The following is a 14,622-nucleotide window of genomic DNA, read 5'->3' as shown; positions in this document are numbered from 1 at the left end:
AATAACTACAATATAAATAATAGAGCTGAAATGTATCTTTTGAACAAAGAGGAAAGAAGACAGACTATGATAGAAAACAGATGCACTTAAAATATAGTTATCCAAAAGCTTTAAAAATGAAAGAATTTAAAAATATGTTATCCTGGGACTAGCTTGTACCACAACAGCCAGTTTTGTATGTCTCTTCCCAACTTCTTATTCATGTTGGTTGCTTGAAATCAATCATGGTACGTATATTTATTTCACAGAAATTGGCCAGGCATCGTGGGTTCATGCTTGTAATCCCAACACTTTGCAAGGCCAAGACAGGATGATCACTTGAGCCTAGGAATTCAAGACTCTACTGAGCTATGATTACACCACTGCATTTCAGCCCAGGTGACACAGCAAGATCCCATCTCTGAAAAATAAAAAAAAAATCTGTACCACAAAAATCAACAAACATTACAAGTCATGCTCTTCCCCCAACATCCAAAGAACTGATTTACCAGCACACAACTAAGTATACATCAGATAAATGCTAAAAAAAGAATATATAGCAATATTATTCCAAGACGAAATTAATGGCAAAAAGCATTAGGAATGACAAAATGGATAGTTTGTAAAGAAAATGTAGAAATTATGAATGTTTATGTATCTGACAACATGTTAAGCAAAATTTGATGGAAATTCAAAAAAGAAATTGATGAATCCTTAGGTGTATTTACTGTCCTGCAGTATATTTAATATGTACTATACTCAGAAATCAATAACTCAAGTAGAGAAAACGTAAGGCTACTTTCTTTTTAAAGCCATGTGGAACATTCACAGAAACTGCTTACATCTTAAGCCACAAAATTTAACAAATTCAAAAACAGAAAAATTGTTTTAGCTATCTGCCTTGAACATGGTGTAATACAACTGTGATTTAACAAAATAAGTGGCCAAAATGTATCTGTCCACTTAAAAATTGTAAACCCTTCTATCTGATTTAGGGTTAAGGAAGAAATAAAAAGTGAGTTTGTGAACTGTTTCAAATTAAACAGCAGTGAGAATATTAAAACCTTTGTAATTCAGCCAAAATATAACTTTGAACTTTAGATATTAGAAAAATAATACAGGCTGGGCGCAGTGGCTCACGCCTGTAATCCCAACACTTTGGGAGGCCGAGGCGGGCGGATCACGAGGTCAGGAGATCAAGACCATCCTGGTTAACATGGTGAAACCCCATCTCTACTAAAAGTACAAATAAATAAATAAATATATAAATAAATAAAACTTAGCCGGGCGTGGTGGCAGGCGCCTGTAGTCCCAGCTACTCGGGAGGCTGAGGCAGGAGAATGGCGTGAACCTGGGAGGCAGACCTTGCAGTGAGCCGAGATTGCGCCACTGCACTCCATCCTGGGCGACAGAGTGAGACTCCGTCTCAATAAATAAATAAATAAATAAATAAATAAATAAATAAATAAAGATGATAATACAAAGGAAATGTAATCAAGGAGAAGTACATAGGAATCTTAAGCTATGTGTATAATACACAAAAACAAATTGGTTAAGCCATTGCCTAGACAGGGAGCCAAGCCGGCAACCTTGCCAGAGCCCAGCCTCTGGCCCTGCCCACCTTGAGACCTTGAACAGCAACCTTCCCAGCCCCAGATCCCAGCTTACATACCCACCCAGGCAGGGAGCCACACCATAGTCCCTCCCCAACTATGGGGCACAGTCTGGACCCCGCTGACCAAGGAGCCTAGTTAGCAACCCCACCTGGCTATAGAGCTCAGCTCACAGCCCTGCCCGTATGCTAAGCACAGCCTATGCCCATGCCTGGGCAGGGAGCCAAGCCATTGACCCTGCCAGACCCCAGAGTACAGTCAGTTACCTCACCTGATCATGGAGTGCAGCCTTTAGCCCCAACTGTGAGGTACACCTGACAGCCCCATCCAACCAAGGATCTTGGCTAGCTGTGGAGTGCAGCTTTTAGCCCCAAACACTATGGGGCACAGCTGGCAGCCCCATCCAACCAGGGAGCTCAAGTGCAGAGCACATCAACAGCCTCACCTGGTCAAGGAACCCAGCCTGTAGCCCCACTTAATCATGGAACCCAGCTTGCAGCCAGCCTGACCTGGGAGTCCTGTAACAACACTGACTAACCACACAGCAAAGCCAGTGGTCCTGTCCAGACAGGGAACCAAGCCAATGACCCCCACCCAACTGCAGAGTACATCTTGCAGCCCTGCGTCATCCTGGAGCCCAATGTGCAGCCCTGCCTGAGCACGGAGTCCAACCAGCAGCATTATTTGACCAGAGAGCCTATCCTGGATGCCCCCCAACTGTGGATGGTTATGAAGCCTACCTGTAGCCCAATTGCAAAGCCTAACACATGGCAGCACACGGCCAGTGAGCATAGCCTGTGATCCTGCCCAATAAGAAGCAATTCTAGAGCCCAGCCAGCAGCCCTGTCTGACTGCAGAGCCCAACCAGTGGCCCCACCTGACCTTAGCAGTATGGGCAAGAGCCCCGCCCAGCTAGAGAACCTGACAGCAAGTACTGCCTGCCTACCCATGGATGTTATCTGCTGGCCTGTTCAGATCCAAAGGCTGGACTGACTGGTGAAGGACTCTTCCTGCTGAAGAAACCCTGTAAAGGCTGGAAGAAATGGCTGCTTCCTTAAATGTACAGACACCAATGCAGGGATACAGGGATTATGAAGAATCATGGGTAAATGACATAATCAAAGGAAAATAATAAAGCTCAAATAATTAACCCTAAGTAAATAAATATATAGAAACTGACAACAAATTCAGATTAGTCCTCTTAAAGTTCAGTCAACTATAAGAAAACATGATGGACAAGTAAAAGAAATTAGGAAGACAACACATGATCAAACTGAGAGGTATTATATATAAGAAAGGAAAAGTAGATTAGAGGTATAAAGATTTAAAAAAGGAGATAAAGTTATCAGTCTTTACAGTTAGTTATTTGAATTCCTAGAAACAGTAATCAACTGAAAAACTCCTATAAAAATAAGAAAATATATGTAAAATAAAATGTCCAGAAATAAACTAGATCTATAAAGAGAAAACTTCAAAACAGTCCTTTGAAACACAGATAAAGACCTAAACAAATGGAAAGGAATACCATGTTCTTTGATTAGGAAGACTCAGCATTCCAAAGTGTCAACATGATCCAAATAAAATTTAACATGATTGAAATAAAATTACCACAGTAAGATATTTTTAAGGGGCAGAGAATCTACACAAGCTGAATGTGAAATTCATATGAAAAACTAAACAAGCAAAAACACCAATAAAAATCTGATAAAGTAGGGTAATAAGAGAGAGATAGCTTTAGTCAATGTTAAAATTTGTTATAAAGCCTCATTAGTTAAAATATACTCAAATATAAAACTTAATGAATAAAAAGAGATGGAACAGAATAGAAAGTTCAGACACTGACATAAACATTTATGAAATCACTTGGAGAAAGATGGACTATTTGCTAAGTGGTGATGGGACAAGTGAGTATGATTTTATGTAATGATCTTCTAAATGATTACAAATGGATAAAAAAAATTTAACTGAAAAATAAAAAAGTAGCAAAAAAAATTGTGGTTTGAAAGTATTTTTTATGTACCTCATTGTGGAGAATGCTTTTTAAAGTATCCCACTAAATTCAAAAGTGAGAAAGGAAAAGATTCATTAATTTGAGTACATACAAAATTAAAATTATTTTTCTTTGACATCAAACAGTACTGTCAAAAGAACAAATAATGAAATATTTGAAATACATATAATAGGCAAGTATAATTTCCCTAATACATGAAGAACTCCTGTAAATCCCTAAGAAAAACCAAAAAATGACAAATAAAATATAATGATTTCTTAAGACTGATGCTCAACTTTGTTTACAATGAGAGAAATGAAACTTTAAAATGCAGTGAAAACACAAGCTACTCTGAAATAACATATTGGTATTTTGCTATTCGTGTAGAGAAACAGATACTTTTATACATTCTTTGTGGAGATGTATATTAGTACTATCTTGGATGGAGCTCAGGGATAGAATTAAGTAACAGCTGTCAAAATTATAGTTCTACACACCCTTTGATCCAGCAGTTTCAATTCTAGCCATATATCCTGGAGATGCAAAATTAACATCTGAGCACCATTATTTATTGTAATATTGCTTGTGCTAACAAAAGATTGGAAACAGCCCAAACATCTAACTAATCTGCTCTCAGCTCACAAAGCCATGTACTGAGGCCCTCTGTCCAACCAGATTAAGGAGTAACTTTTTGTTACCCACACGTAGGTGTGGTATGGGCTAGCTTTTACTGATTTCTCAAAGAGGCAACTGAAAAGCTTGTGAAGCAATCCTTGATGTTTTAATGATTTTTCTTCAATCCTTTATTGTTGTCTTGCCCACACATAATTTACCACGTGTAACTGAACTTTGACCCAATTTGTCTTTCTCAACTTTTTCCAAAGCATTTGTAATCTAGTATAGATAAAATAGAAACAGTTCTTTCTGCAGTAATCTTTCATTGGTTTATGTAACCATTAAATGAATTATGCAGCTGACCTGTTAAAAATAATATATGCATGTTGAGGAATAAGTAGAACCTGATTCTTAGTGTTAGGTCGACTAGTGGAAGTGGTTGGTGCTGATTAAAAATAGCCTGCCTGCTGTAAGCATTCACCAAGCAAGATATCAGTTGGTGCATCTGAAAGAGGGATGGGGGACCTTTGCTTGATCCAGCAAGTTGGTTAAGTATTCATTGAAGAGAACTTTTATTGCATGCTGACAATAGGTAAAGAGCAATCCACTATATTCCAGAATAATTAAAACCAGAGTAATCCTAGTTAAAAAAAAAAAATGATTTGTTAGTATCTTCACATTTTTATGTTATTACTGCTTTGTCTTCATTATGACTTTCATATAAGCTCAATTTCTTTCCAATATGTTACAGGCTTTGGCCAAAGAGTTACAAAATGATGTCCACGTGGTAAGGCGACAAATAAGAGAGCTTAAAAAAATGAAGAAAAACAGAGACGCCTGTAAAACCTCAACCCATAAAGCCCAGACCTTGGCAGCTTCTATCCTGAACATTTCACGGTCAGATTTAGAGGAAATACTAGACACAGAAGATGAAGTGGTGAGATAATTTAAATATTTATTAGTAAAGGGTTTATTACACATTGGACTTAAGTACATATTCTTATTCATTTTATAACTCTTAGAATTTCATCTTTAAGATAGTATTAATGATGGTAAGATTGTTAAAGTGCCAATGAAAGATACACATCAAATATTAACCAAGTCAAAAAGCCTTTAAAGAAATTTAACTGTATAATATAGAAATAAGCTAGTACTTATAACCTTTCAAATTACTTGTTATTCAATTCATTTATTCTTTCTTATCCTCCATTTTCTTTAATTTAATCATATTACATATCATGTAAACCAGTATACTTAATTAAGCTAGCTTAAATGGATTTAGTTAAGCTGAGTCTCCACTGATTTGAAGTTTTTTTCTCCTTGCGAGATTTTTTAAAAAGTGCCAAATCTATTGACTTTCATAGCTAAATTCAAAATTGTTGTTCACCAATATACGCTTTGAAAATATATTGTTGAAAAATATTTATTGCTTATAATTGGGTAAAATACTTCTGTCTGAGTGAATTTATATGCATACAGGTATACTTTTTAATAGCATTTCACACCTCCTGGGAAAGACACTGCATTTTTGACATAGTCACTGCCTCATAAACAGCAGAATCTCATACCGCACAGTCTTTTGTGAAACATGTGTAGGGTGCTCATTCCTATCGTACTATGGCTCTGAGCTTTAATTCATGAATATTAGATTTTTATCCTTTGGAATGCTAAAAGATGATGGCACTAGCAGATTCTCAACAAATATTTGTTCAGTGATAGACTTGGGTGTCTGTATGAGATCATCCTCTGGCCCCCTCATCAGCTTCTGAAAGATCTTCTGGAATAGAGCAAATCTACAATATGTAAAGATTTTTGAACTACCAAGAATCCTTAGATAATAGTTAAAAGGAATCCTACAGGTATTATTTTCATCCAATGGGTGAATTACCAGTTTCTGCATTCAGCAGCTATGCGAAAATGTCTGCGACTTTCTATCAAATTCTAAACTTTGAAGTACAAGAACAATATCCCATATAGTACCAAATATAAGACACATGGGAGTAATATTATTTCTGGCAAGGGTGTTAACTAAGCCTTATTATAGGCGTTCAATTAAAATATGTTGATTGAGGAGAAACCTAACAAAAATTTAAGGGTAAGGCCTCTATTGTTGCCTAGAAATTTTAAAACACACAGATTTAGCACAGTGTCTCATGTGAGTATGGCTGTTGCATGTATGTGTTTACACTTACACACATGCAGTGATGCTAACACATGTACATATTCTGGAACACAGAGCCACCAGGTTTTCAAGACCAAGTAATCTCTAAAATGATGCATTCTCTGGGCTAACAAATTAGCAAAAAAAACCCTCTTTGAATGAGCAGATTAGAAAAGTTGTCCTCTTTGAGTATGTGAATTAGAAAAGGATCTCTCTTGATAGCCCCAAAGACTAGATGGTGCACGTCTGTGAATAAATGGCACCTCTGCCTCTGGGCAGGTGGAGTCTGAAGACAGAGTACACAGCACTGTAACATGCATGTCACACACTCTTAAATCAAGTCCCTCCTGAAAGAGATATAAACACACTGTTCTAAGAGGGATAGGTACATTTTGATATATTTACTAGATTGCATTATAGACTGATCCTGACATCTTCCAGAGGTCCAAGGATTTGCCCAAGCAGAGCCCAGATCACCTGATTTATGTTCTTTACACTATATCGAACTGTAGTAAATTCACATCAGAAACTGTGATGGCCTATCTGAAGTGCCTAGCATGATGCCTGCTATATACAGTAAATTTCAACAAATAATAGTTTCTCACACCGTTCCCTTCTTGGAAAGTCTTTTTTTTTTTTTGTAAACTGAATTACAATTTCAAGTGAATCATCAACTGTACATGTAAATACATTTCAATTCCAGAAATATTCTATCATGATAATTGATGGGCTGAAAATACTTTGTGACCTACAGAACTTTACGTTGGAGTGTTCTTTGCCTATCAGTAGATTATTGGATAGTTTGAATCAACAAGCATTTAAATATACCAGAGTCATGCCATGTTCTGTTCTGTTTGTAATGATAACAATTACTCCTTAGTTGTCTGCTGACAAGTCAGATTTTGGAATATTAAGTTTTGTGTTATCTCACGAGGGTCACCTGTAAATGATTATTTTATATAACTCCATCTTATTTTTCACTTTAATTGCTTTCACCCCCATATTAGCCCCTAGTTTGAGCTCCACTGTGAAGGTAGAAATTAAATATTTCTGAATTACCGTAAAATATATAAATATAGCTATATCTTCCATAGTATGTATCTATAAATTAAATTTTAAAGAGCATGGATTTAAATATTACTACTTTGAGATGACAGACTGCTCTTTGTTGAATGTAATTCTACTGATATTACTCTAGATTTATTAAGTATCTAATAGTATAAACAAGTTCATATAAATTTAATTAACACCAGTGTTTCTATTTTTTTTCTTTAGGAAATTGAAAAAACAAAAATTGATGCTGAAAATGACAAGGAATGGATGCTGTACATTCAGAAACTTCTTGAAGGACAGGTGTTTCATTTTTCTGTTTCATATATTAAACTTCTAAATAAGAATTCCAAGCCTTACATTTTCACCAGATGTCTAACTTTTTGTAAACACTACCCCATTATTTACTTCTGTTAGGTAAAGAAGTATTCCAGTAGGTAGAAAGGAAAGTTAACCCTCTATTTGTGCTTTTGGACTTAACAAATGAAACAAATGCCTTGGGATAGAGCCAACATGGGTCTTAGCAAATGCATTAATTAAATTATTGAGTCAACCTCTGTGCTTGCTAGACTGAAAAGGATCCATTCTCTCAGACCTCTTAGGAAAAGAGATACTTTATTATGTGTCTTTAAAGTTAGTAGTTGATATGGACACCTGAGGAGTTCATGGGTTTCAGTGACCTTTTACTATGGACCTGTTTCCAGTCAATTCATGTTTTCCTCACAGCCAGACAGCTGTTTATTACTGTGTCTTCCCGCATTCTCTACAATATTTTCTACTGAGACCTCGAGCAGCTTGTTAGTGGGAAGTAAATATTGATTTGGCATCCTGTCAATGCAGAAAGAATGAAAAAATTTCCACCAGAGGCCCCTCAAACATTTTCCTATCGACATTTTCTGGGCCGAGTGGAAAGCTGCATAGAGGATGACAAGGCCAAGACGAGTTGAAATCCCTGAGGGGTCTATTGAGACTGCTGCTGTGACCTGTGTGATACTTTTTCTTCCCTTTCAAGTATTTTTTTAATACACATATAGTCTACTGGGATGCGCCCCTCTTGTAAGTGATCAAGGGCAGTTTATTGGCAGGTGAGAGCCCTGCTTTTCTAGTCATAGCCAGCTTTTGTTTTGACATCACTGACAGCATGTAATGTATTCTAAAACTTTTTCATTATAGTTCTTTTGGCTCAACCTAATTGTTTATTTTTTAAATGGACTGGAATAAATAAAAGCCAAAACATATTTGTCAAAGTACCCCCAAAATTGTCCTGTGATTTTAGAAAAGTCATTTTAAATGTTTCTGTGTAAAGATTAAAAATAGAAACTGATATTAAATGCAATTATTTTACATTTATATTAACAAGTATCAGTTTCTGTGCTTTTGGTAAAGTCAAGAATAAGTAAATAGTATATAAACTATTCATGTTAGTATCAGTTTGATATATTATTGAGACATTGTCTGGAATCACTTTAATAACAGTAGGTGATTAAAAATCATTTGCTTAAAGTTGTGTAAGTGTAGATGTGCAGGTGCTAGGCAAGGCCTTATACACTGACTACTTGCTTTTGAGAACAGAGGCCGTTTCTTAATCGTGTGGTACTTCCAGAACCTAGCTCAGTGGCTGGCACACCAAAGAATTCAATAATGATTGTAATGAGGTTTTTCTTTTCAACTGGAAAATGATAAAAATAAACTTTTAAATGAATTTTTAAAATGTTCACTTCGTAAATGTGGCCTGTATTTATTTGAATTAAAAATTTTATCAAGTATGACTATAAAAATAATAAATCTATACGTATAAAGCTTTGTTAAATTTTGCTAAAACTGTACCGACACTGGACCTGAGTTTTTTTGGTTAACACATGGAGAGGTATATACATACATTCTACATTAGCTGAATGTATGCTTATTCTGTCCAGTAAGTATAAAAAATTCCTGTTGAAAATGGCATCAGACTGCTTAATATTGCAGCTTGATATAGTGCCTTTTTGTGCCACTGAGCCTGGACTCTGGAATATAATTGCCAGGCAGTATTGATTTAATTGCCCAGGTTTATTTGTGGACTCCTAATTATTGACTGGAGGTAAATTTAATGGAGCAGCCTTTATGAACACTGGGAAACCGCTGCTCTTGCTGTTATACATAATGAACTGCATCATGTGCCTTTAGATCATTTTTCAAGCTAATTTTATTCCACTATGACAGTATGATAACATTTAAAAAGTCAAAGACTTTTTATTTTTATTACCGACATAGGTGGTTTTGCTGATGTCTTTGAATTTTGTGAGAGAAAAAATAGGTACTTCATTGGTTGCACTTGAGTGTCGCTTTATAATTACACCCAAGAGAAAAATCTATAAAATAGAATACATCTTTTTTTTTTAGCCTACTTTTCTTCTCTCTCAATCTGAGCAATTATATTTGTCCTGAATTTTAGAAAAGCTTTTCTTTGCCCACCAGTTTTTTTTAGAGTCTGAGTTACACTCACAGGATTGTGCGGGCAAAAGTGTAATTATGTTCATTCATACATTTTGTTTAGTTTATGGCTTATAGCTCCTATCAGCTTACATCATCTTCACATTGTGGATAACTGAAGACATTTTCTAAAAAATACTAATTAGTCCAATATTGATGTTTTGTTATTCAACTATTTTGACAAAATTATTGGAAAACCTCTCTTTTATGTCCTGTCTGTGTGTTGGGCGCTGTATGTGATCGAATCCTGAGATTATGAGGGCGAATCTGGCCCTGTGATTTTGTCTTTTGTTTGATTGGGCCAGAGAATTGCTTTCTGTTAAAAAAATAATTTTTTTCTGCTTTTGTTTGATGGAATGTCATGTTTATAAAATATTCACCACAAAATAAAAAGCTGTTCTTCCATGTGGTAGTGTGGAACTAATAATGATATGATACCTACTGCTGTTGTTAGCTACAAGTGCATGAGAACTAAAAGGTCTAACATTTTAACTTATATATATTTGATACAGAACCCAAATATATGTCATTCTTTCAAGTAGTTGTGATGCTATTGGTAACTTTTTATATTTGACATTTCTCTGCACCTTACATTTGTCCCCAGAGATTTCTAGTAATCAGAACCACACTAAAAAAATCTTACTAAGTCCACTTTTATCTTTCTATGGCATAGCTGCCTTTAATTTCTTTGAACATTTTTATTTGTATAAATCTCTCACATTGATATATTTTTTAAAACATAATTTATGGCAGAGACAAACAAGCAAATTGATAATTAAAGTAGGATGGGAGAAACCACCAAAATTAGTTTGTCTGTAGTTTAGGGAGGGGGAGAAAAGATAGAAATAGGCAAAGTAGGCTGAGACCAAATTATAAAAGCTTTTGAGCAGGGTAGGGATGTAATCAGAGTTGTGCTTTAGAAAGATGCTTAAGAGCAACATTGTAGGATGGTTGGAGAGAGGAGAGTGGGAGCAAAAAGGTGTTCTAGGTAAGGGGCAGTGAGAGTCTGGATACGGCCTGGCCATAGTAATAGAAAGGCAGGAGGCAGACGTGATCTACATTATAATGAGTGGCTAGATAGCAGTAATGAGATTAGATGAAGGGGTCTGGGTAGGAACCAAAAGATGGGTGAGTTTAATATACTATAGGAGGAGAGAAAGGTGATAATATCTTTAAAGGTTTAGGGAACAAAAGAGGTAAAGCAGTTTTAGTTAAACAAAAGAAGTAAAGCCAGGCATAAAATGTTACATATTGTATGATTCCATTCATACAAAATGTAAAAATAGGCAAATTTATAGACAGTATGTTTGTGGTTGCCGAGGCTGGGGGGATATAGAGAATGGCTGCTTACGGATAGAATTTCTCTGAGGATAATGAAAATGCTCTGGAATTACTAGTGATGGCTACACAATTTTGCGAATGTACTAAAAATCAATGATTTATACACTTTAAAATAGTGAGTTTTGCTATGTGAATTATATCTCCACTTAAAACAGTTAACTCCTTGATAATGGAAAATATTACAAAAAGAAAATACATTTAAAATTAAATTTAATAAATTGCTTATTTCACAAGTGTTGTGCCCCCCACCATTAGCAGAGATTTCTTTAAATGCATTTGAACTTGAATTCTGTCTAGTGGCTGTAAATATGAGTAAATTATATAAATGATTTTATTTCAAACTCAGTAGTTTCTTTTCAGTTGGCACATAAGGAGATGTCCCACCTTTATACTCTAATTGGTCTTACCTGTTCACATATCCAAACAAGGAGTCAGTTTTTTAAACTTTGCCCACTACAAGACAGTGTTTATCTGTTCTGCCCATTCTGATCCCCCAAATTAAAATTATAATAAAGGTTATTTTTAGGCCTTTATAATACCTAAAACAGTCCCTTGTTATTGTGACTTTATAAAGGCAATGAAGATAATTAGTGGAAATTAAGCTGAGCCTGTGCTCTGGAATCATTAAAAAATATGTGAATGAGTACCTTCTACATGCCAGGTATTATTTCAGGTTTGGAGAATATGGCAGTGAATAAAAGAGATAAAAATTCCCTACTCTTATAGAATTTACACTTCTGGGGATGGAGGACAATAAATAGTTAAAATGTATAAACTATGAAATTTAATAGGTAGTTAACTGGAGTAGAATTATGGGTAGATATATTAAAATATGTATATATGTATAAAACAAATAATACATAGTTATAACCAGAGTGTGGGTCTTTACTAAGATTTCTATAAATACCCTTAGATATGAATGGCTAGAAAATGTGTCCTTGATGTTATGGTGTGTAGCTTTATTCTTTGTTATTTGCTAATCCTTTTTTAGGTTTCATTTTGTCCATTTTAGTCCACTTTGTATAGATCATTTTATTCTATTGGAACTATATCAAAAATTCTGTCTTTTTGCCTTCAGTTTTGGAGAATTTAAAGTACAGACGTTGATCAGTGGCTTTTCTTTACCTTTAAATATCCCTATTCCTATTAGTTGCTTCAGATCTTGCAAATGCTGAAATTTAAAACGGCTAACTTTCCCCAGTGTCCTCTCTGCAAAATATGCTTACCTTCTACAGAATGCCTTGCAGTGTGGCGGTGGGAAGGCTTTTATAAATCTCCCTGGCTTTTGTAAATAGAATATACTACTAGCCTGAAGGTTAACTGAAAGTTTCTCCTTGCAGCTCTGAAGCCATTTACTCTGTGGTCGTTTCCTGTGTTGCACTTACAACAAACGCATTCACAAACTGACATACTCACACACTCAGTCTGTCTCATCCATATAAGCCTACACACTCAGTAACCCACACAGAATTCCTCACATTTAGATGAAGTAGCGAGAGTTTAAAATCCTCTACTCACAGCCTTGCTGGGTTTTTTTTATTTAACAAGGTAAGCTTACTTTCGTATCACTAGAATGTGATTAAAGTTAAAAGGACCCTTTTAATAAAATAATTAAGTTTATTTGAATCTACAATATCAGTTTTTTCATGTAACTCCTTTTTCTTTTTTTCTCATTTTATTGTTTTCTTCGTGTAGTTTTATCTCCTCTAATATATATTCTTGTGCTATAGGAAAACAAAGAAGTTTATAATCAGTATTCTAAAATTAAGTCTCAACCAAATATAAAAAGATTTCTGGGCCGGGCGCGGTGGCTCAAGCCTGTAATCCCAGCACTTTGGGAGGCCGAGGCGGGTGGATCACGAGGTCAGGAGATCGAGACCATCCTGGCTAACATGGTGAAACCCCGTCTCTACTAAAAATACAAAAAACTAGCCGGGCGTGGTGGCGGGCGCCTGTAGTCCCAGCTACTCGGAGGCTGAGGCAGGAGAATGGCGTGAACCTGAGAGGCAGAGCTTGCAGTGAGCCGAGATCGCGCCACGGCACTCTAGCCTGGGTGACACAGCGCGAGACTCTGTCTCAAAAAAAAAAAAAAAAAAAAAAAAAAGATTTCTGCCTGGAAGTTCTTTATTAACAGCTAATTCAATTGCTGTATATATTTGAAGTTAGTAATACTATTTATTTAACAAACTTTTATCGAGTGCTGATAGTATGTAAAAGTGCTAGTCAGCATGGGAAACAAATGGGACAATTCATGTCTTCAAAAGACTTAAACTCTAAAGTAGGAAATTAATAAGTGTTAGGATGCAGAGAAAATTGTACACTTGTATGTTGCTAATGATAATGTAAAAGGGTGCTGTTATTGTGGAAAACGCTATGGCAGTTCCTCCACACATTAAGCATAGAGTTACTGTATTATCCAGTAATTCTGCCTTGGGGTATATCTCCAAAAGAATTGAAAGCAGGAACTCAAACAGATACTTGTACACCAATGCTCATAACAGCATTGTTCAAAATAGCCAAATGATGGAAATGATCCAAATGCCCACTGATAAATGAATGGATAAATAAAATGTGGTTTATGTGTACAATTTATTATTCAGCCTTAAAAAGGCATAAGTACTGAAACATGCTACAATAGGGATGAACCTTGAAGACATTATGCTAAGTGAAATAAGTCAGACACAAAAGGACAAATACTCTGATTCCACTTGTTTGAGATTAGTCAAGTTCATAGAGACAGAAAGTAGAGTGGTGGCTGTCAAGGGCTGGTGGAACAAGGGGAATTATTGTTTAATATATGTGGAATTTCAGTTTGGAAAGATGAAAAAGTCCTAGAGACAGAGGTGGTGATGGTTACACAACAACATGAATGTAATTAATGCCACTGAGTAAGTGACTTAAAAATGATTCAAATGATAAAATGTTTGTCATTTCTATAACATAAAACAATTTAAAAAATCTAAACTAGGATTTATAGTCAGTATATGTGGGGACACAGGTAATATTCATTTTCATTATGATTTCCAAAACATTAGGAAACGCTTATTAATATAAGAGCCAAATTGGTATAGTCAAATATAGTATGGGACAGTTTTGTCTTCTAGATAGACAAGTTCCTTGAGAGCACAGTGAGTTATCTTTTACCTCCTATACCATGCTAAGGGAAAACAAAAAGTCAGTAAATTGTGCCCTAAAAATATGGATTACCCAGAGAAGCATTAAAATCACTCATATTCTTGCACCTTGAAAAGCCCATCCAATGTCACCTATTCTGTTTTTTGTAACTTTCGAGAGATATTAGCAAGAACGTTTTTCATCTAGATTTAGAACTAGATTTTTCCTTGACTGCAGAAAATAGAACAAGATACATGAAGCACAATGTGTAATAAAATCAAAACCCC

At 35.5% G+C, this 14,622-nt stretch overlaps 1 protein-coding gene across 3 annotated transcripts in view; it reads left to right on the top strand.

The window, feature by feature from the left end:
• CNTLN (centlein) overlaps window positions 1-14,622 on the top strand; it is a 369,548-nt gene that overhangs the window by 344,641 nt on the left and 10,285 nt on the right. For 2 of the 3 annotated variants that reach the window (XM_025360690.1, XM_025360691.1), the window contains exons 24-25: window positions 4,949-5,134; window positions 7,634-7,711. In XM_025360690.1, the coding sequence (XP_025216475.1) occupies window positions 4,949-5,134; window positions 7,634-7,711 (264 nt within the window). Of the gene's footprint in view, window positions 1-4,948; window positions 5,135-7,633; window positions 8,656-14,622 lie in introns of those variants that run through there. The other variant, XM_025360689.1, reaches the window with a different exon arrangement.

This window comes from Theropithecus gelada, chromosome 15 (genome assembly GCF_003255815.1).
Source record: "Theropithecus gelada isolate Dixy chromosome 15, Tgel_1.0, whole genome shotgun sequence".
Classification (NCBI taxonomy): domain Eukaryota; kingdom Metazoa; phylum Chordata; class Mammalia; order Primates; family Cercopithecidae; genus Theropithecus; species Theropithecus gelada.
This window is presented reverse-complemented; position numbering and strand designations above follow the sequence as displayed.